The sequence below is a fragment of the Anarhichas minor genome, unplaced genomic scaffold, assembly GCF_050575085.1.
Source record: "Anarhichas minor isolate MPS153535 unplaced genomic scaffold, ASM5057508v1 ptg000042l, whole genome shotgun sequence".
NCBI lineage: Eukaryota > Metazoa > Chordata > Actinopteri > Perciformes > Anarhichadidae > Anarhichas > Anarhichas minor.
In genome coordinates, this window is record NW_027466488.1 from 6,438,716 (window position 1) to 6,458,413 (window position 19,698).

The 19,698-nt window shown below is 42.9% G+C and overlaps 1 protein-coding gene across 1 annotated transcript; it reads left to right on the top strand.

Moving 5' to 3' along the window:
• Nucleotides 1–2,076: 2,076 nt before the first annotated feature.
• Nucleotides 2,077–18,342, top strand: cenpf (centromere protein F). Its single transcript, XM_076110261.1, has 37 exons — nucleotides 2,077–2,244; nucleotides 2,436–2,561; nucleotides 2,704–2,774; nucleotides 2,911–3,047; nucleotides 3,259–3,350; nucleotides 3,429–3,696; nucleotides 3,892–4,094; nucleotides 4,252–4,377; nucleotides 4,486–4,614; nucleotides 4,994–5,116; nucleotides 5,248–5,383; nucleotides 5,471–5,600; nucleotides 5,717–5,996; nucleotides 6,317–6,523; nucleotides 6,787–6,995; nucleotides 7,305–7,434; nucleotides 7,833–8,111; nucleotides 8,227–8,772; nucleotides 8,979–9,152; nucleotides 9,357–10,156; nucleotides 10,281–10,495; nucleotides 10,668–10,806; nucleotides 10,899–11,040; nucleotides 11,226–11,310; nucleotides 11,646–11,896; nucleotides 11,999–12,107; nucleotides 12,338–12,543; nucleotides 12,780–12,998; nucleotides 13,330–13,473; nucleotides 13,664–13,853; nucleotides 13,940–14,037; nucleotides 14,134–14,175; nucleotides 14,385–15,521; nucleotides 15,644–15,773; nucleotides 16,131–16,808; nucleotides 17,030–17,151; nucleotides 18,069–18,342. The coding sequence occupies exons 1-37, from the start codon at nucleotides 2,083–2,085 to the stop codon at nucleotides 18,222–18,224; spliced, it is 8,391 nt and encodes a 2,796-aa protein (XP_075966376.1). The 5' UTR covers nucleotides 2,077–2,082; the 3' UTR covers nucleotides 18,225–18,342.
• The last annotated feature ends 1,356 nt before the right edge of the window (nucleotides 18,343–19,698 follow it).

Here is a 19,698-nt window from a genome sequence, read left to right on the forward strand (position 1 = left end):
TTGTAATGCCTGTAGCTTCTCCCTCTCGTTTACTATGGATGCAGTTTTATGCACCACATTAATGTGGGTTACTAATGGTTAAAAATAGCCCATTGTTACGAGTTGCCTGTGGTCATATTTGTAGCAACTCGTGCATAGGTGACTCTCTGTCGCCTGCACAAATGCATCTAGAAGGTGTCTGCCTGACAGTTTTGCAAGGGTAATCCAAAAGCACCATCTCAGCAATTTTGCATTTGTTTTTACAAAGGAAAGACAATGAGAAGAGGGTTCGTAGGCTGGTTTTGCACAAACCATAAAACATCTAAACCCTCTGTTTGCCATTTGAGCACTTATTTCTGGCCGGCAATGAAAGACTTAATGAAAGAGAACCTGTGACATAAGGGTTAAAAACATATACTCAAACTGCACATATACAACCAGATGAAAGGCCAAGCATATTTTTTGTAGTTTTTTTCTGAGCTGTTACTTAATTAGGCATGAATTCTGTTGGAATGCACAACTATAATCTGAGCCTCTGGTTATTTCTGTACCATGTCAGTGGAACTAAATAAAAGGCACTTGCTTTCATAAATATACTTATTTTATTTAACCATGAAGTCTCCTTTCTGGCCACTGTGCTGTAAATGGTCCTGAACCACCACTATGTGACTATTTTATTCCTTCAAGTATCCTCTATTGAGAGTCAACCCTGACAGAGGTGTGCTCTGTTTAAGTCTAAATTGCAGAGGTGAACACCAGGGCTTCAGTGAATTTAGTCAATAGACCTCACCACCTCCTACCCCCTATACCAATTAATTAAATCATAGAGCTTCTATAAGAAATATTTACTATATCATCTTACAAGGCAGACCATCTTGTGATGTAATTAAAAAAATAGCAATTTCCTTAGCCAGCTGTGGAAATCTTATATATATCTTCTGGTGAGGATCTTAAATATTTAAGTTCCAATGTGAAATGCAGTCTAATACGTGGCCCACGAGCTTGTCTTCCCAGCCTAAGATTTGTCTAATTGTGAACTAATCGGTCCTTGTACTTTAGAAAAGCTACGAGTAGGATAGGAGGACTAGTAGGATGTCTGTCTGTGGAGGATGCGTACTTACAAAGTCACACCACATGGGGGCCACGAGACTACCACAAATCAACCAATCGGGTGCGTCGTATGGCTGACGTCATATGAAGTAGCCAATGGGCATGGAGCTGAGGGGATTGTGGTTTCCTCCGGTGGAGTTTGAATTTTCAACGAGAAAAAACAAAAAAACAAAACAGTTTGTATGTGATAGAAGCATCATCGCGCCCAAAGTAAGTCCAGCTATCTTGAATCTTAACGCTTGTAGCGATTCATTTGAGTCTTAACGCTTAACACGTTGTCATTTCACAACACATGTAGTTAACTGGTCGATTTTTGCTGGAAATAAAACAAATTAACGTTTTGCTAAAACCACGTTCAGCGCAGCTAACGTTAACGTTAAATCCAACAGAGACAGTTTCCGCTAACGTTAACGTTTAAGCTTCTCTTCAAATTAACGCTTAATTAGGTAATGTGAGACGTATGTTTATCTGGCGTTAACGTTACTGAGACGTACGTTTATCCGGTGGTATTAACGTTAGTTAGCCCCGGGTAACTAACGTAGCTAACGCTAACTAACGTTAATATTTGCTAACTTCACAATGCCCCCACGTTGGCCAACTAACGTTTATGTTAAGTTAGCTAGTTTACGTTACCGTCTCCTTACAAATGAGGTGAAATGGATGCTAAGTCTTACAGACGTGTTGTTGTTCACGTTAATTTATTAGCTAACTTTAACGCTTATGTGTAACAATAACGTAACGTAGTTCATTGTATTTGGTATCAGAACCAACCCCAAAGTACAATGTGACGTACTTCTGAACCTTCCCTGTCCACTGCTCATTGTTGTGGTCTTGTTAGGATGAAAACACGTGTTGTCATCATATGGTAGCAGTGACGTTAACTTGACTTACACGTATTTATTGTCATAAATAAAGTTGTTCAGTGAGTTTGCATATTGGTATTGTTTGCCCCCTCTCAAATACATGGATATGTGTTTAGTCCGTTTATCGACCATGAGCTGGGCGGTGGAGGAGTGGAAGGATGGACTTCCAGGGAAAGCCCTGCAGAAGATCCAGGAGATGGAAGTCCAGCTGGACAAAGTGAAGAAGGACAGAAACCAGAAACAGTTCCAGCTGGACTCCTTAGAGGCCGCCCTACAGAAACAGAAACAAAAGGTCAGTTTTTAAGGGGAATGGATGAATGGAGGGTTTATAAATTAAACTGTATTGAATCCTGTAGTGAAATTACTTTTGCATTTTCTGAACAGAAATTGAAATTCTACCAGAAAGAATACAGATCTATTCTATTTGAATTATTATTAATATAGCAATCTGTTTATTATTGATCCATGCTTCTCTTTCTCCAGGCGGACAGTGAACGCACTGAGACCTCTGCTCTGAAAAGGGAGAACCAGTCGCTATTGGAGTCCTGTGACTCTCTGGAGAAAGCCCGTCAAAAGGTTGTCCATGATCTAGGAGTCAAGGAGCAGCAGGTCAGTCACTGATTTGAGAAAGAAAGATCTTCTGCAGTATTCATATTTTACAGATGTATTTGAAGCTAACATACAATACATTTTTAAGATCAAATATTTCAAAAGAAAATAAACCATGTCTAAATTATTTTCTTAAACCTAGGTGAGCTATCTGGATGGTCAGCTTAACTCCTCTAAAAAAACCATAGAGCGACTGGAGCAGGAGCTGAAAAAGTGAGTTCAGTGTCTGTTGATGGGCATTGTTGCTTTGTCAAGTACTAAGTAAGTCGTGATTAATATGAATGGATGTTATAAACTATTTGACCTGAAGGAAAACACTGCTTTCTTTGTTGTCTTTCCATCTGCTTAGGTTCAAGAATGAGCTGGATCGTTCGCAGTCTGCCGGCTCTTCCTCCTTGTCGTCGTCCTCCTCTGAGCTTCAGCCCTACACTACTCCACAGAAAAGTTTCACTACCCCGGCTCCTGTCCCAGCCTACAGACAGCAGGGTACTTTAGTTTGTTTTACTTCTCCATGTTTGGTTTCCAGAAATAAGCTTACCTGTCAGGCTGGTATTAATGCACATTTTAGTTATACTGCTGCTTCTCATCTACTTATCTTTTTTTTCTGCATATAGGCAAAAGATACATATGTATCCGAGTGACTCTGGATGAGTTTTTCAGTTTGCCCTAACATGATGATTGTATTTGTGTTCCATAGATAACAGAATAGACGGGCTTCAGGAGAAATACAGCCAGGAGGTAGAAGAAAGAAAAAGGCTGGAGACTGAACTCAAAGTCCTGCAGTTCAAGGCAAGTACCTAACTTATGTCTATCATGTGGGTTTGTTTCTTTGTATTTGTTGACTCTAACTTAATTCTTCTCTTTTAGCTATTGAATCAGTCCTCAGTCACTGTAAGCCACAAGGACATTGCTGCCCGCCAAGCTGGATCTTCCATATTCCCATGGCAGGATCAGGCCCACAGTCGGCATTCTCAGGATGCAATGGAAACGCCTCTGAAGAGGCGGGGAACCTCCCTCTGGGAAGCCCACGAGGAGACGCCCATTAAAACCAGCCAGCGGATGAGCTCTTCCAGAGCAGCGCAGAGTCCCTGTGGATCCTCCCAACAGATGGATCAGCTGAAGACCATCAACCAAGGTGGACTGTTTATAATTTGTTGTGGAGCTCATGCCGTATAAAGTGTTTGGTATCTTTCCTGTGTAATATTAGGGTGCATTTTATTATTATTTTGCATATCTACTACCGCTGAAAAATGTATTTGGCTCCTTTTGAGTTAAATATCCTGATTTATGTTCGGCCACAGCCCTTAAATGTTTACTTTTCCTTCATCAGAGCTGCGTTGCCGAGTGTTAGAGCTGGAAAGGAATCTGTCCACTCAGGAGAAGGAAATTCGTAGCCAAGCCTCCAAGCTGCAGGACCTCCAAACTCAACTGAACCAGGCCCGCAAAGAGCTGACTGAACGGGACAGAGACCTGGCCAAGACCAGCCACGAGCTGAGTCAGGCCACAAACGAACACCAGCTGGTTGTGGCCATGGTAGGCGTCCACAATTGGTACATAAAGACTTTATTAACATGGGATATATTGTTTTTGTTCTATTTCTGCTTGATTACATAGTTAAAGGAGGCACGCTGGGTAAAAACATGAGTTTTTGTCATTTGTAAATGACAACTTTTCTGCTCATTGTTCTTAGTGTTCATCAGTTGAGCAGAAGCTGAAACAAGTCTCGGAGGAGATGAGCTGTCAGAGGCACAACGCTGAGAGCTGCAAACGAGCCCTGGAGCAGAAACTCAAGGACCAAGAGAGAGATAGTCAGAAGGTGCAATAACTTGGATACATAACATTATTACACCTTAATAGTTTTAGGTTAAAAATGCTCTTTGATATTCTGATCTCAAAGGGTTTGTCTCTGACTCATTTTGTGTAGGAGCTAGCCCAGCTGCAGACTTCTCACCAGGCGTTGGAACAGCAGCTGAACCAGACCAGAACCAAGCTGACACAAGAGATTCAACAGTCCAAAAAAGACCACGACGTACTGCAGGCTGACGTGGAGAAGGTAACGCTGTCTTTCTTTCTCATTGTGTTGTGTAGCTAACCTTAATGATATTGTTACTGTCAGCATAGTATACACAGACCCAGATTACATTTGATGATGGCTGTGAGAAGAGTGCAATACAGTTCAAGATGTGGTGGAATCATCTACTTCTGTTTGTATGCAAGGCATGCCACCTGCCAGCAATGCTGAAAACGCTGACTGTTATCTTGCTGATAGATGATGGAATGTTGAAATTCAGTAGTAGCTCCAGTTTTTGCATCATCTGTCTGTTTAAGGGTTTAGGGCACTTGCCATCTGTGTCACACTACTTACTTTCTGCCTTTGTTTGTACTTCTCCCTTCCCATCTTGACTTTTTCCTCTCCTCTTGCTTCTTTCCAGATGTGCTTCCAGAAGAGTCAGATGGAGAAGGAGGTACAGGAGCAAAAACAGAAACTGCTGAGGTCAGAGCAGAGCCTCCAGGCCAGCCAGAACAAAGAGCAGGACCTCCGCAACAAAATGGAGGTGGGTTGCTTTGCTGTCACTACTGCATTTTTGGCCTTGATGCTGAGGATCCCGTTCCAACTGATTAAAGAAGAATCTGTCAGCATCTTTTACTGCCACTCATGTTCTCTGCTTTTTTTTATTCCCTCCAGGAGCTGCAGAAAGAGAAGAACAGTGCGTCTGTCCAGCTGGACCAGAGCAGCAGGCGTCTGATTCAGCTGGAGGAAGAGAAGAAGAGCGCAGACCAGAGCTTCAAACGCACCCAGGGGTTACTGGATGACCTGAAAGGTACGTTAGCTGTAGGACTGGCAACGGCAGCAGATATTTTGGGGAATTATCTCGGTGTTGAATTTTTTTTGTCTATTTGCTCTTCAGCCAAATCGGAAGGACAGGCGGATGAGCTGAAGAGGCTTCAGACTAAACTGGAGCAGCAGACTCAGGCTTCGTCCCGGGACCTGGAGAACTTGAAGAAGACACTTTCTGATGCAGAGGCCAACATTGACCGGTGAGCATAGTTTTACTGTAGAAAAGAAGAAAGTTCAGTCACACTTTGAGGAAAAGTAAAAAGCTTAATATACTATGACATTTAACATGCTCTTCAATGTTTTTATCACACTGTAGATCTCAGAGTGAACTGCAGAAACAGAAGCAAGAGGCAGAAAAGTTGACCAACAGGTTGACGGTGAAAGAGAACGAAAGCCAAGAGCTGAAATCCAACCTCACTGCGAGTCAGAATGAGAGTAAGGAACTGAAACAAGAACATCAAGCTCTGCTGGAGTGGAAGAAAGAAAAGGAGACCGTGATTAATGAAACTGAGGCTGTGCAAAAAGACCTCGCTGACAAAATTGGCAACTTGGAGAACAGCCTCATCTCGCTGAATGAGGCTAATGACATCGTTAAGGTAGGCTGCTGTGGTTCCCAATATATTCACTTCAATTATGGATTAGGAATAATTAATAAGCTTGCATACTGAACACTTTTTCTGTCATATTTAGCACACAGACATGCATATTGAAATAACCTGCTTGTTTAGTTGTGTACCCCAAAATCTATTTTTAGATTTGAGGTTTGCTTTGAATTTACAAATGATTTATTTATGATAACAAAGTTAGAAAGCGTAAGTAGCACAGAAAGTCTATTTAATGTGAAAGTCATTGTATGATGTATTGTAACTATTGTCATTAATTCTGTGGGCTGATACATTTCTACTTGCTATTGTAGAAGCAGCTCATGAGCGTAGAGGGAGACAAGGCCAGCATGTCTGCTTGCATTGATTCCTTGAAGGGAGAACTCCTCAACAAGAGCACAGAGTTGGAAGAAAGGGAGCAACGGTACGAGCAGCTGCAGTCTAAGTTCTCCGAGGCCGGACAGAAGCACACCAAAGACCTGGAGAATGTTGCCGTGCAAGTGGCTCAGCTTGAAGCACAGGTGATTTATTGTACATTTTACATTTTTAAATGTTGATTTCTTTTTAATTAAAAAAACATGGCACCCCTCCTTGCTAATTTTTAATGAAATTAGATCATAAACAATTTCTTTGCACCATTGACTTACAATGTACTTTTTGTTTTTGGTCTTGGTCTTGGTAACAATAATAACACTTAAAAATAATATATGACTGGACCTAAAAACAACACAATGAAGAGCCATTGATTGAACTTGGCCTGGTGCTTATTTTTTAATCTGAATAGGTCAAAGGTCTGGAGTTGCAGCTGCAAAAGGAAATTGCTCGAGTAGAGCAGGCCGAGAGGACCAACATAGAGCTGCAGGACGAGCACCAGGCAGCCTGCGACCTGGCTCGCTCCAAAGACCAGCTCATCGAGTTGGGCCAAGAGGAGATCAGCCAGCTAAGGGAGAGCCTCACTCAAGTCACTGCACAGCAAGAAGAGCAAACTACCAGGTGGGAGTTGTATTTAATGTTTAGTTCATATCTTTGAATGAACTCCATTTCCAATACAACAGCCTTGGGATAAATCCTACCTTTACAAACTACAGAACGTTTAGTATTTGTTGAGACTGCGTCACTTTGCACCATGAGATTGCAGGGTTTCAGAGGATAATTGATAACATCCACAATAAAATACTTAAGGATGCTTTAGTGTCGTATGATATGAACACTGTGTCCCTATTGTTTCATTGGGGAAACAACAATAACTGTAGCTTGCGTTTAACATGCAGTTCTCTCTCTTTGTTGTCTGAACTCCACCAGGTTGTCAGAGGAGAAGGCAGCGCTGCTGAAGCAGTGTGAGGAGAGTGTTTCAGCAAAGGTTGAAGAGAGCGAGCAGCTCGAGCTTCAGTTGGAGGAGACTAAACAGGAGCTGCTGCTCACCAAAGACCAGGTCTGTTACACTGTACTGCAGCAGTAACCATTAGAAACAGATTACCAGTTATTTCTTCTTTTTATATATGTAGCAGTCTGTTGTTTCTTTTGAGTTGATTCAACTTTAAGGGCATTCTTGGCTGACTTAAGTGATGTAACAGATTGTATCAACAAAATAATCGTATAACCAATGAGGACATTATGGTCAAAGTATCTTTGCTGTCACAAATGTCACATTTATCGATGTTGTTCTGACACGAGAAGATTTTTTTTTGATGAGTGTTTTGGATTTCAGTGGCAGATTAAATCTAGCCTGCTGATTTTGTAATCGTATGCCCCATGCTTTTACTTTATGTTGTATTATTCCTTACTTTAGTCCGAACCAGTAAACGCTATAGTTGTTCTGTTTGTATTCAGGTCAGCTCAGCGGATCAGTTCCTGAAGGTCCAGGAGCAACTGGGAGCTGAGCTGCAGAAACAAATAAAGACGCTGTCGGACAGTGAAGAGGAACACAAAGAGTTGCATCATAAGAAATCAGAAGAGCTTAAACAGTTAGAGGATAAACTGAAGGAGCTACAGAGCCACGCAGAAGAGCAGGAGAAGCAGTTCAGAAAGGCTGAAGCTCAGATTTTGTCTCTGGAGAAACAAAAGGCTGAGCTGGAAAATGCACTTCAAGAGACAAAGAAAGAGGCCGAGGTAAAATACTGCATTAAAAATGTATGTTTGGTTAGTTTTACTTATTTTCTAATACTGTGTATATCATCCTCTATGCTTGTTACCAATAATAAACTTAAATCTATTTCTTATAAAGAACCTCCAGCAAGCTCATACTGAGAAGATCGACAACCTCCTGGACCAGATATCTTCCTTGGAAGAGGAGCTAACAGCGAGCAAAGATGCAGCAGAGAAGCTTCCGGTGTTGAAGAATGAACTGGCCGTGGTCCACCAGTCCCATGCTGACCTTAAAAAGCTTCTGGAAGCTCTTGAGAGGAGTCACTCCTCTACTATTGAAGTCAAGTGCAGTCTGGAGAAAGAAGTCAAAGAGCTCACCGAGAAGACGGACAAAGACAAAGAGAGTCGTGCTTTAGATGCTGAAAATTTCCTCAACAAAGAGAAGATCCTCAAAGAGAAGCTTGACGCCGCTAAGAAATCTGTGACTGCTGCCAAAACAGAATCAAGTTGTCGACGGGAGGAGATCAAGAGCATGAAGAAGACTCTGACGGCTGCGTCACACGGCTTAGAAGAGAGAGACGGCACGATAAAGAGTCTGAAGGAGAAGCTGAATAAATCCGAGGCAGAGCAGGCCAAAGCATCAGATCTCCTGAAGGAGAAGATGGTCGCCATGAACAAAATCAAGGTTGGTTGCTGATTGATTCTTGGTTATGTCTTTGGCCTTGCATGTCGACAGTCTTATTAAATATAGTGTAAAGAGTACAGCATTATGTTAGTCCTGCCTGGAGTACGGTACCACCTGGGTAAGTCAGAAGATTTAGTCTTAAAATGACGTTTGATGAGTCATTTCTTTAGATCATTTGCTGTATTTGTGTCATTCTTCACATTTAGGTCCAGATGGAGATGCTGCAAATGGACCTGGAGGACAACGAGACGGTCATGAACTCCTTTGGCAGTCAGGTGGAGGAGCTGAAGGGAACCATAGAGTCACTGGAGACTCAGCTAGCTCACAACCAAACTCAGATGTCTGACATGGAGGCCAGGCTGGAGGACAGCAAAGCCCAGGTAGAGCCGCTTTGTTCCACAGACGTCTATCAACATCATTTGTGCCACAGAAGCTAGATTTAGTGTTGAGGTTCATTTTGATCATTCTTCGGAGCTCAATAACACATTCCATGTGTCTCACAACTGATTTTATATACTCATCTAAACTTCAGGCAGGACATGGTCATCATCTGTACTATGGATTCAATCTAAACTCCTTTTCAGGTCTTTGTCTTGGAAACCCGGTTAGAGGAGGTCCAATCTCAGAACTCCGTGCTGGAGACACAGTATGTCACAGCTAAGGAGGAGCTGATGGAACAGAGCTGTGAAATCACTCGTCTGGAAGAGGATGCTGTCGACCAAATGCAGCTGGAGGAGAATGTTGCTGCTTTAGAGTCTAAACTCGGCCAGACCACAGAGGAAAATATCAAGTTAGAGACAACTCTCAGGCAGGCAATTGAGGACAGAGAGCATCATCTTAAGCAGTTACAACACGAGAAAAACAACCTTGAGACTACTTTGAAACAGTTAAGAAATGAAAAAGAGCAAGTAGAAACTGAGGTGATTCAAGTCAATGCAGAGAAGAAACAGCTGGAAGCCAGTTTAGACGAGGAGAACAAACGACTGCAGAGCAACATTCAGCAGTTAACTAAAGAACAGCAGAAGATCCATCAGATGACTGTAGAGAAACAGGAAGCTGAATCGACCCTTAGACAAGTTCTCGAGAACAAAGCCCAACTAGATATCACCCTCGGCCTGATAAACGAGGAAAAAATCCAACTGGAGGCTAAACTAACCGAGCTAATCTCAGAGAAAAATAACTCGGCCACTAACTTGAATCGAGTAGTTGAGGAAAAGCTTCAGCTGGAGGGTAACTATCATGAGCTGACTGAAGAGAACATCAAACTACAATCTAGTGTGAATCAACTAACTGAAGAGAAGCTGCAGTTACACGAAAGAATAGAAAGGCACGAAGAAGAGGCGGCTTCACTTAAAGTGCGGACTGAGGAGGAGAACAGAGAGAGGTACCGTACATATTTAGTTTTTATGAGTCACTATAGCTACATTCTTCAGTTTCTTTATTTTTGTTTTTACTTGTAATATTATCTGGAATTCTAATAGCATCACTTTCATGTTGACACTTGACAGGATCCAACAGTTTGAGGCGGAGCAGGCAGAACTGCATCAGAAGTTGGCGCGCTTACAGAAGGAGCTGACCGTGTTCAAGCAGCAGTACGACTCACTGCTGGAGCAGGTGGGCCGACAGCACAGCCTCATACAGCAGCTCTCAGGATCACAGGGAACCCAGAAGGAGCCAGGAGAAAACATCCGCCACATGGAGACTGAGGAGACGGGTGACGGTGGTGAGTGTAATCCGAAACTAGATCACAGTTCTTCATGAAACACTGCAGGCTGGGCGATACGGCCTGCAAATATAATCTCCGATTGTTTTTGCATCACTGAAATTGATTTATCGTCCAGCTCTAATTTGATTACATCTCTTTAAAATGAAGTAAATGCAACGATTTCCCCCAGCAGGAGCAGCAGGACAGACTGACGTAGAGCCGACACTTGATACAAGCATCAATGCTGAGTCCCTTCCAGTAAAGGAACAGCTGAGCCCAATGGTAGCTGAACCGGGTGAACTTTCCCATCAGTCTGACGAGGCTTTCAGGTATAATGAGTTTTTATAAAAAGCACAAATGCACAGTTATGTGCTTTTGTATGTGTTTTATTATGTGATGAATATGTTTATGTCTCCCTCAGCCCTGGCAGTGAGACAGAGCTGGTGTTCAAAGAGGACATCACTGAACAAGAGATGGTCCAACAGCTGGACGAGCAAAGGGAGGCACGCGTGGCCGATCTGAAGGTTACCGAGGAGCAGCATCAACAGCAACCCTTCGATCAGGTAGAACTTCATAACTCTGTATTTGTCCTTCAGTCATGATGCTTTCATTTATTGATTTATCCTTTATGTAGCCAGAATACTTGCTAGTTGCTACTAATATTTCTCTACTTGAAAGGCATGTTTTGTTCTTGGTAAACTTGAGTTTTGATGAAGACAGAGTTTGAATTTCGTCCTCTTTCTTGCAGCTTCCTGAAGACGTCAGTAGTCCTCGAGATGTTCTTGGAAGTAATCCTGAAATATGCCATATTTCTCTTCCATCTTCCCCTGTTGGTGAGACCAGACAGTTACTATCCTCTGAGTTATTCAATGGTGCTCATAACTGCAGTTTAGATAATTGAGCGTTTTCTTGAGTTATTTAGTTTGCTTCACACTGAGTTGCTTCCATAGACTCATGATTTTAACATTTCTTCTGCAAAAATACTCAAATATTTTTCTTTTGCTCGTTATAATAACAGTTGTGATTCAAGGGGATCCAAAAGGTTTTCTTAAACTAAAACAATACAGGTACAGGCTATAGAATTGACACTTGATGCTGATTTAGGAAGTATTGTTTTAAATCAGATCAATTTTGTTTAAATAAATAAATTCAATCTGTGTGTCAGCAGCAGAGTCATCCCAGGTACAAGATGACCTCAACCACTGCACAGAAAGGATCACGAAACAAGAACTCCAGACCCTCCGCTCAGAGTATGAGCTGCTTAGTTCCGACCTCGCACTGAGAATGGAGTTGACTTCTGAACTGAAGGTCCAAGTTCAAAACTTGGAGGAGAAAGTTCATGCAGCAGAGGAGGAGGCACAGGGTGCAGCACATGAGCTGAAGATCGCTTTGGAGCAGAAGAAAGTGGTTGCTGACCAGGTATGGGGGGAGAAATTGCAGAATGCCAAATACCACTTAAATAATAAATGACATTGTTACGCTTAAGTTCAACTGCCACTAATATGGCATACTCTATTTTAGATGGCTCAACTGTCAGAGGAGAGGGAGACATTAAGTCTGCAGCTCCAAACAGCTAAATTCCAGTTGGAGGATGTGATGGAGATGCTGGAAGGACTGGAAATGGCCAAAGGTAAATATTGCCCCATCTTACTGCATATGAGGGATTAAGATCACCATGCAAGACTATTTTAGTCAAACAAGGTGCTAAATGTTAAGTATGTGGCTGTGAATGCCTACAAATATACTACAAGCAGAGTTTGAGTTTATATTTGAACAGCAGCTTGAATGTCATGGCACAGCAGGATTTATGGAGGAATGTGTACGTTGGTGTCTTAACAGATCTTTTCCTTGATTCTGTAGGTGGGTGGGACGAGAAATTCCTTCAGCAGGAGAGTGAGCTGAAGAGAGTTCGCTCTGAGAAAGCCAACCTGGAGCAGCACATCCTGGGCATGGAGTCTGAGCTGGAGACCTTACAGCGTGAGACGAGCAAACTGGAAGATGAGAAGGAGACGCAGAGGAGGACTTGTTCCAGCATGGAGCAGCAGATAGAAACGATTACAACAGAGGTGAGGACTCATCCAAGAGCCTGTGAGCTAAAACATCAAAACACTGGATGTGTAAGAGCTGAATTACTGCGCACGTATCGGGGATTAATCAGTTAAAGCAATATGTAGGCTCAAGCATTTGTTTTTCCTTCTCCAAAAGCTAGACAACAGCAAGGCATTAGTGAACATGGTGTGTTTTTGAACCTTACTGATCATTCAGTGTGCCAGAACTGTTCTCAATCTTTCTATTTCTCCAGACAACCCAGCTGAGGTCTGAACTTGTGTCCTGCACCGAGGAGCGAGATGACCTGAACCGGTCTTTGGGCCAGTCGAGAGAGAAAGTTCACAGTCTGGAGAAGACTAACTGTGACACCAGAAGCCTGATTTCCATCCTGGAGGATGACATCAGAGCAGGCAGGAAGGAGTATGAAGCCCTGCAGAGCAGCAAGGAGAAGCTGAAGACAGAGAAGCAGCAGGTATGTACAGTACATGTAACGTTCAAGGGTCTGGGATACGGGTCAAAAGAGGCTTTTACTGTAATTAGAGTTGGCTTCATTAATAATAATTAGAGCAGAAATGCCTCTAAATGGCTGATGGAAAATCAAACTTATTCATCTTATCTTTACCTTTTCTGCACATTCTTATTTGTATCCTAATCATAACTGAGCAGCTAAAGATATGTTAATATCTGAACAATAGTTTAATTTACCATTGTTTCTGATGGGGTCTGAAAGAAGATGATGTCATGTGGTCAAATATGTTGACATTGAGAGGATTAGAGAGTTAATTCCCTTTTCTTCTCTAAAGCTGCTGGAACATATTAAAGCGCTGGAGAAGGCAATATCCCAACAGAGTGGAGACAGACAGGAGCTTATCAGCCAGCTGGACAAGATCACAGTAGACCACACCTCGGCCAATCAAAACACGGAGTCCATGGTCGGCAAGATACAGGTGAGGAGGTTTATCTGATTGAGGTTGGGTTTCCTCAGAGAACCCGTTTTCACAAAAACAAAGTAAAGAGTTTTGCGTTTTTTAAAAACATTTAAAGTTGGCACACTTTCAGTAAAGAGTGCTTGGACCAATACACCCTCAGATGATTCAGATGCTCTTTAGTTTCTGATCCTCCTCGTTTCTCCTCAAGGCTTTAGAGGGAGAGGTTTGCCGTCTCTCACAGTCCCTGGAGTCATCTCTTCTTGAAAAAGGAGAGATTGCCTCTCGTCTGAACTCGACACAAGACGAGGTCCGACAGATGAGGACTGGTATTGAAAAGCTGCAGGTCCGCATAGAGTCGGACGAGAGGAGGAAAAAGAAGATGGGAGAGCTCCTCAAAGGTGGCGTTTAACATCCTCAGAAATGACATTCCCTCTTGAGTTTTGTGAGTTGCTGTCGGTCTAATTGTGACTCTTTACTTTTCTAGCTGCCCAGAGGAAGTCTGACTCACTGCAAGATCGCATTGATGCTCTGGAGCGAGAGAAGGAAGACGAAGAGCAAAGTCTAGAAGAAGCTGTGTTACAGGTATTCTGTTGTAAACGCGTATACGTCTGAGAAAAATAACCATTTCATCCGTCTTACATTGTAATGGCTCATAAGTGTTTTATGCTCTTAACACAGGCCGAGACAGCCAAAGCGGAGCTGGAGGAGGAAAGGACAAAGGTACCTTCATATTTATCTGTGTTTGGCCCTTTGCTATGTATATGTGATCATCTTTCTTTATGAGATAATAGTAAAATATTACAGTTGCTGTAAACCGCGCAATATATTCATCCGATTACTCCCCCCTTTCTCTCATGCTGCTCTTTTCCTTTCTGTACTTCTCATCTGCTGCTGTTTTTCTTTAACCGTCACCACCTTCTGGCCCTCAGGTGGAGGAGGAGAAGAGAGAGCTCAGTGAGAAACTATCAGAGCTCTCTGCCAAGCTGGAAACCCTTAGATCTGAGAAAGAACACATGGAGAGAGAGCTGGAGACAAAAAACAGAGAGATAGAAGAACTGAAGGCTGCTAAGGAGGAGCTGGAGAGGGGGCTGGAGAGGGCCGAGCTGGACAGAAGAGAGGAAGAGGAAAAACAGAAATGCAGGGTAGAAGAGCTGAAGAAAGGAATGAGAGAGGAAGCAGAAAGGCTTACGAGTCAAATGGATGACCTCCAGGCACAGCTGTTGGCCTCTCGGCAGAGCGAGATCTCCCTCACTCAAAAGAGTGCAGAAACGGAAGGGGAGAAAGAGAAGATGCAGTGTCTGCTGGTAAAGATGGAGAACGAAAAGATGTGTCTGCAGTCTTCTCTGGAGGAGCGCGAGACAGAAGGAGAGAGGCTCCGCTCTCAGGGAGAGGAGTGGGAGAAGGAGAGAAATAACCTGAGGACCAGTATTGTGGCTCTGGAAGAAGAAATGAAGGAGCTTGAAACGCTCATAAAAGCTAAAGAGGAAGAGAGGAAAATGTTGGAGAAGGAGGCAGATCAGAGACACGCCTCAGTAACATCCATCTCGTCTATCATGGTGGAAAAAGAACAGCTGGAAGAAGAAAATGGACGGCTGGCAGAGGAGAAAGAGAACATGCACTCAACCCTGTTTTCAGTAGAACAAGAGAGAGATCATCTGCATTGCACTCTTGCATCTGTTGAGGAAGAGAAAGAAAGACTGGAGCAAGAGAGCGGGCTGTTAGCCGATGAGAAGGAGAAGCTTCAGTCCAGTCTCTCCTCGATAGAAGAGGAGAAATGTAACATGCAACAAACTCTCTCTTCATTAGAGGAAGAGAAGAAAAGAATAGAGGAGCAGAAACGGATGCTAGAGGCTGAAAAACAAGAATTGCAGTCTTCCCTTTCTTTGATTGAAGTGGAGAAAAATAACCTATCGTCAGCGCTTTCTTCAATGGAGCAAGAGAAGCAACGAGCAGAAGAAGAGAAAGAGAAACTCACAGAAGCCCAACAGACTCTTCAGTCTACAGTTGGCGCCATAGAGAAGGAGTTGGAAGCATCCAAATTGTCTGCTGCACAGCTCAGTGAGCAGGTACACAAAACAATTGTGAATTTTGAAAATACCCTTCATACGAGAGAGGTGTACTGTAAGTGATGATATCTTGTTTTATTTGATTTCCTCATGACTAAATCTTTTCTTTCGGTCCACTTAAGGTGTCAAAGGTAACGTCTCAGGCCGCTCGTCTGTCTAAAGAGAGAGACTCGGCCCTGAGCAAGATGGGTCTTTGGATGAAGACTTGCAAACAGCTGGAGCAGGAGAAGCAAGAGATGTTGAACAGCTCAGGTGTGGAAACTCATTGAAGTGTTTTGGTGTTATTTGGCTTGAAGTTGAGGTAATCGGGACCGACCACAATTCTCAATCTGGATACAGACATCTGTTTGCGTTTTTAAATGAGTCCAAGATCGGACTAATTCCAGACAAAGGCCAATATAATGAAACGCATAGACGATCATATGAAACAAGAGGGCTATGGTAGCAGTAGTCCCTTTACCAAAGTGGTTTGAAAAGCATAATAAAACCTCCCTGTTGTAAACAGTTAGATTGGTTAATTTGACCTGCATTTAGCCCTGAAAGCGTGGAGATTAAATCCCTAAAAGATGCAGCTGAGTAATTCTATTCATGTAATTATTTTTGTTACAGGTGACAGAAGGAGCAGCGAGGAGGTGCAGACTCAGGGAAACCAGCTGAAGATGGAGGCCGAGAAAAGAAAGAAGGAAATGGAAGACCTGAACGCTGCCCTGCAGCAGAAGAGGGTGGAGGCGGAAGAAAAAACGAAGGAGGTGGAAGAACTTGAGGCTGCCCTCGATGGAAGGAAGAAGGAGTTGGAAGAGAGAAACTCCGAGCTGGGGATGCTGAAGAGTGAGTTGGATGAACTGAATAAACTCCTGGAGGAGAAAAGCACCGAGGCAGATGAGAGCATCGAGAAATACTGCGGCCTGATGGTTAAAGTGCACAAACTGGAAGAGACTAATGACGCTCTGACAACCCGGCTGGAGCAGCTCACTGCTAGCCACCGCGTTAACGAAGCTAAGATCCCCTCTAGCCGGCGATCAGGCAGGAAGTCTTCCTCCAAACACCAGGAAGAAGTGGCTGTCAACACGGAGAACGTTGCTCCTTCAACACCTCAGAGGTCTCCTCGGGGTTCGTCTTCAGTGAAACGAGGTCACCGTGACATCAGTAACAAAGACGGTGCCCAGGAGGCCCTGCACAACCTGACAAAGAAGATCAAAGCCAATGCAGCGACTACACCGAAACCAAGAGCAGAACAGAAAGACGAGGAGTTCAAACCAGAGGGACTTCCTGAGCTGGTGCAGAGAGGTACGTTTTGGCTGGTGGTCTAAAATGGCCTCAACTGTAGTTCACCATCAAGAAAGAAAGGCACTAGTAGCTAGTTTTATGTGTTTTCATGTGCCGTGTCAGTCTGGTCTCTCATGCTAGTGGGATGGAGTGTGATGAGCTTCATAGGTGGAGAGAATTTAGTGTTTTTAGGAAACAAGCACCAGTAACCTGCTCTCAAGTCATTGTTTGTAATCTGACAGGTTTTGCTGACATTCCTCTGGGGGAGGCCAGTCCATGCATCATGAGGAGAACCACAGTGAAGCGCTGCAGTCCTCGACTGGCTGCCAGACACACGGCTCCCACATCTGCATCTGACGGCAAGGTGAGCAGCAGCAACCGTCTCACTCCCACACACACACACACACACACACACACACACACTTTTCCAGCCTGTGGCATCTATCCCCAACAGCCAGCAACACAATGAACACACTCGCTGCAAGGTCTTTAAAACAGTGAATCATGTCGCTGTTCACCTTGAAAATGCTTGAAAGGTGCTTGAATTTGACTATGGAAGAGGTTTATGATCCCTGCATGATACTTCACATAAAGAGCTAGAACCATGCATCTATCAGTGGAGTATTGATATAGTGTAAGGATGCACTGTACATGTCCAACCAATGCAAATGGAAAAATTGCCTTTTCATTTACAGACTAGCACAAACTCTCCAGGTAATGTCCTCATGAAGGCAGTGATGCGCATCATACTCTTTAAAAAGAAATGGACATAGCATCTTTGAGGTTACCTGTTGATATCTGATGGAACTTTTAGAGTTGGTTTTCGAGAGTTGAAGAGTTCATGATTCCCACCAACGTTCTAGGACCTAGTAAGTAGAAAGACATAGACTCTAGGTTTAGCTTGCCGGGCCCCAAATAGTATATCCGGACTCCTCAACTTTCAGTCAGTCCAGGTCATCTGAAGTAAACCAGCGGTGAATTAGAGGATGTTTTTTTCCCATTTACTTGTCTGACTGACCCCATGCTGTATGACGGTGTGTCCTAACATCAAACTATACTCTGTCTGCTGTATGAGGGTCTGTCCTTCGCATTTCTCCAGCACCATTCATCCGATCTACGTATATCCCCGGGGATCCAAGGACATACATTGTTGTTACAGACATGTTTCCACTGGCAATCCTCCAGTGTGTTTAAGTCACAAAATCTGTTTATACTTTGTTGTGTTTTTCTCTTTTACTCTCTTAATGTGGTCATCGGTCTCATCTTGCTCTTCACCCACAGACGTCGGGGTCCGTACTCCTCCAGAGTCCTTCTGCAGAGAGCTCCAACAGGAAGTGTGTCTCCCCGAGTGACGAGGAGAAACTTCGTTCTCTGAGTTTACTCAAGACGCCGGAGCAGAACGAGAGAGAACAAGAAGGCAACTGTCAAGTCCAGTAGCTTGATACAGTCTGGCATTGATTTTTAGAAATATACACATGCACAAAATATTAATCCTTTTTTTAAAGACACTTTTATTTTATAAGTAAACACTTAACACTTCTTTTTTTTTTTTGGGGGGGGGGGGGGGGGGGGGGGGGGAGTGTAGGTGTTTCTCTCTCTCTCTCACTCACTCATATTTCCTGTTAGATCACTTTCTTCCAGGACTGCAAAAGACAGAACTACAATTGTATTTTCTGGTGGTATCTTAAAGTGAGAAATACAATAAATCACTAAAATGATGAGGCAGGTTAAAGATGAGTGGGTTACTCTCCAAGTGCTGATATTCTTCAAAGCACTGTTTTTTTATCCCTTGTTTTTTAACGATTTTTAATGAAAGTCTTTGACGTGTCAGAAAGGTATTTTGGCGTTTAAAACCCCGATTGTTGCTTCAGAATGTAAACAAGCCACGTTTGTTTGTTCCTCTTTCGTCATGACTTTACTTTGTAACAGTTTCTTTGACTTTACCACTTTGTTTTCCTTTCTTCTGTTCTTGTCTGTGGGAGATGTCTTGATCTCTCTACATGGTAGATGATATACAACAACTATGCATCTATCAGCTCTGTAACATATTAATGGCAGCTAAGATTTTGTAGATTTTGATATTTTCTGGATATTACTATAGTTGAAGTCTAAGTTACTCATTTTTGCAGAAAATATTGAATGTAGATTTGCATTTTGTGTCTGTTTTTATGTAGGTGTAGTTAAATGTTATTGAACATTGTACATAGTTAATTGCCCTTTTTTATACTAAACCATAACTGCTTCATAGATTGTGTGGTCTCTTTGTTGCAAACACATGGGAGTCTATATGTCTCAAGATAAAGGAGATTACAGGAACTATGGTAGAGTAAGCACACACCAGTATGTATGTATGTAGCTGCAATACTAGTACTCGGTAAACTCTGCTACCACAAGGTGGGGAACCTGAGCCAAATGGGGAAAAGATGTCTGACCTGTGTACTGTACAGTGATGAGTGTGATCAGTGCAGGATACACCTCAGGCCGGCAGTGAAGGGAAATGAATGTTGTTCCTCACGACGGACGCTAGAAACGAGTAAAAAAAGGAAGAAATAAATCGTAGACTGAATTAAAAGTGAAAAGCGTAAATTCTGCATAAGCAACTGTGTATGTAATAAATTAAAGAATTGTTAAGTTTAGGTTATTTTTCAGAATGCCAAATTGACTTTACTGACTTCATGTCCTGCGGGACATTGGGCCCCAATGATCCCCTTCCAGTCCACCTTAACATCTGGTTAACAATGGTGTTGCTGAGGAGGATGCACCAGTGGCTCTCAGCCTCTTTTAACAATGCCGCTCCTCATGCAGACATCTAATCGATAGAATTTAATCAGAAAGGACACAAGGAGGTGTATTGTGTAATTATTGGGAAGCAAGCTAATAGCCTCATGGTGGAGTGAAGTAATCGTACAGT